This window comes from Punica granatum, chromosome 4, assembly GCF_007655135.1.
Source record: "Punica granatum isolate Tunisia-2019 chromosome 4, ASM765513v2, whole genome shotgun sequence".
Classification (NCBI taxonomy): domain Eukaryota; kingdom Viridiplantae; phylum Streptophyta; class Magnoliopsida; order Myrtales; family Lythraceae; genus Punica; species Punica granatum.
Window position 1 is genome coordinate 39,391,200 of NC_045130.1, and position 2,986 is coordinate 39,394,185.

The 2,986-nt window shown below is 39.8% G+C and overlaps 1 protein-coding gene across 1 annotated transcript; it reads right to left on the bottom strand.

The window, feature by feature from the left end:
- Positions 1-1,111: 1,111 nt before the first annotated feature.
- LOC116202342 (probable carboxylesterase 120) lies at positions 1,112-2,553 on the bottom strand. Its single transcript, XM_031533864.1, has one exon. It carries the CDS (start codon positions 2,459-2,461, stop codon positions 1,466-1,468), a length of 996 nt encoding a protein of 331 aa, XP_031389724.1. The 5' UTR covers positions 2,462-2,553; the 3' UTR covers positions 1,112-1,465.
- Positions 2,554-2,986: the final 433 nt, after the last annotated feature.

Consider the following 2,986-nt stretch of genomic DNA (forward strand, 5'->3'; position numbering starts at 1 on the left):
GAGAACTCCAACCTCGGCCGCATCGATTTCTCTAGAGATGGAAGGCTCCTGCGAGAAATGCAGGTGACGGGTTTGCTAGAGGATTTTCTGTGTCCTTTTTCCTTTTTCTTTATTATTTTTTTAATAATTTATTTCCTCCGCCTATTCAGCAAGTGGACAAGGAGGCCCACACAATAATCCACATAGGCGTCGTTACCCATTAACGGAGCCTCGCCATCCACTCTGTCAATTTCCGACGAAAAAAATCACTGCATGATAGATTTGGTACGTAATGCAAAGGTTGTGATACATCAGAAAATTTTTGTAGCATGGGATTGAATTGAGAAAAACTCAAAAGGTTGAGATGTACTGCGTTATTTTCTCTTATTATTATTATTATTATTATTATTATTATTATTATTATTATGTAATAAAGGAGGCTTGTAAGCCTAATACAAGAATTAAACGATATTTATGCCACTATATTAAGCCTTTTCCTCAAACATTGTCCTACAATTATTATGATTGTTGATCCAAAAAGTACATATATTTTATTTGATACATGAAAATGAAATAGAGTGGAATGAAATAGCATTCTATTCTTCCATTTCCTTCAACTGGATGGAATGCTCTTTTATTCAAAAAACATATAGAATATACATTCCCACATTTCCACCAAGTTTTTGTGTAATCATATATTTTCTTTTAATTTCTTACGTCTGAAACTATATTAATGTGGAATGAGGTTTTGCTAAATAAGTTCTTTTACTTCTATACATACATTGTATATCCTCAAATTTAACTTAAAAATAACTATTTTTCTCTCGACACACATATATTTTACTATTTGAAATGCATTCAATTCATTTCCGTTCCATTCTCGCATACCAAACGGGATCATACGGGATTTGTTGGGGGGTAAGGAATAAAAAAAATCTAATATGATAAAATTTACAATAAAATCATGAGTTTATATGATAATTGATTTACCATCTTATTAGCTATAATTTTTTAGATGTACACAAGCTCAACTGCTTGTAGGCCTGCAAAATTTTTTTTACTGGATTCTTCGATTTTCCCTTTTTTCTTTTTTAATTGCAAGAAAAAATCCAAAGGTCTAGAACTAGAAGGATAAAGGAATATAAAGGGGCATTGTTCCACTTACAATGAAATGTTATATATGTTATACAAATGAAATACTTCTACAACATACACGTACGTATGTAGTTGCAAGCTCTAGCAAGAATATGATTTAACTTTTTCGGTTAAAGAAAGATTCGTGGTTAGTGCAATGAAATTGAAATCTTAAATAACTAATAGAGGGTACAGATAGTTATACAATAAGCATCGAAACTAGAACCTATTAGTTACTATGTAAAGATGTGGGCCACTGCACTAATCATCTTTGATAATGTGATTCATTTTAAAGGAACTCTTTATTGATTATGTGATGATGTAATATTATATGTATTGACTGAACTATGCACTAATTGGAAACTGTGGATACGAAATTCTTTACGAGGAAAAACAGAGCCTTCTTCCTGAAAATGTCGGAAAATTCAACCCCATGAAACCCTCCGTCGTCAAAATGACTCTCAACCGTCAATCCCTTCTTTTCCAACAGTCTCGCCGCCTCCACCTGCCGATCAACAAGTGGGTCGCCACGGCACCCGGTCACAAGGTACCTCCAGCCAAGGGTCCTGATCTTATCAAGCACCTTGGAGCCGCCATTCACCGTTGGGTTGCAATACTCGTGATCCCGGTTGGCGCTGGCAGATAGCGCAAGCTCCCAAATCAGATCAATGACTCCTAGAGGGAACATAGGATTGTTCACTTCTCTCAGCTCGGACTCGGTTCTCTTGGTCCCGCCGAAGAACGGCTGGTGAAGTATCAGCCCACGGATGCTCAACGGTGCCAGGCTATCATGGGACTCTGCCAATCTTAGCCCCACGTGATAGGCCAGGTTTGCCCCAGCGCTGCTGCCTATTAAGTAACATGTATTAAGGTCAGCATACTGTACTAACCACTCTTCGGAGCTGGCTGCGATGATGTGCAATGCCTCCACAGCATCATCATACGCTGCAGGGAGGCGATGCTCAGGTGCGAGTCGGTATCCCACCGATGCAACAACTGCAGGGAGCTCCCCTGCGATATCCAAGCAGAACTCGTGGAACAGATTGTTCCTAGGGCCGCAAAGGATGAAACCCCCACCGTGGAAGTAGACCACGAGGGGCAGCTTCTTGCTACTGGGGCTACCCAATGCACACCGGGGCAGAAAGAGTCTCATCCCCGTCCCCTTCGATGGGTTGATGGGGATGTCCTTGGAAAGGACCGTGTTCGGGAGGCTGGGATCGGGTGCCGCTGGTGCATCGGGAAACCGGTTAAAGTTGCGGGTGAGCGAGCCATTGGGGTTAAGCGTGATTTCGAGATGTTTGTAGGGATCGACAGAGGAGATTGACGGTGATGGAGTTTCAGTAGACATTGGTGCGTACGTAATAGCTAGTAACTGTGTGAGGATGATTGATGTGTTGTGTTATGGTTTCGATCGTTGGAGAGAAGATTCATATAATGTGTGTGCGGATATATCTATATATATGTGTATATATGTCGTGAGGAACAAGATCAGGCTGAGTAGGAAAGTTAATAGAAGGTGATAATTGATACGACCGTTGAAAAATTTATGAACGATATTGTCGACCAGGAAAATGAAAGGGAAGAAACGTGTCGAATCTGTTGCCTTTCCTGTACCTATAGGATTATAGGGAGGTTATCCAGTCCACGCTGACGGCCTGTACCCGCGTCCGGCTCAAATAGATATAGTCGATTGGTTGACTGCACTCTAAAGCCCTTAGTTTCAGTTGATTATAATGTATTTTGTAGTCGATTGTATTTATTTCGAAATGATATAGGACTGACTGGATAAATTTGCAGGAATATGAAGTATTCACGACTTATTAGTTGGCAAGTTAATTTCAATTTTTAATTAAGCTTATAAAAGTAATCTAAT

Bases quoted from the DNA above. Each gene is read 5' to 3' on its own strand.
- LOC116202342 (XM_031533864.1), bottom strand. From the start codon at position 2,461: ATGTCTACTGAAACTCCATCACCGTCAATCTCCTCTGTCGATCCCTAC.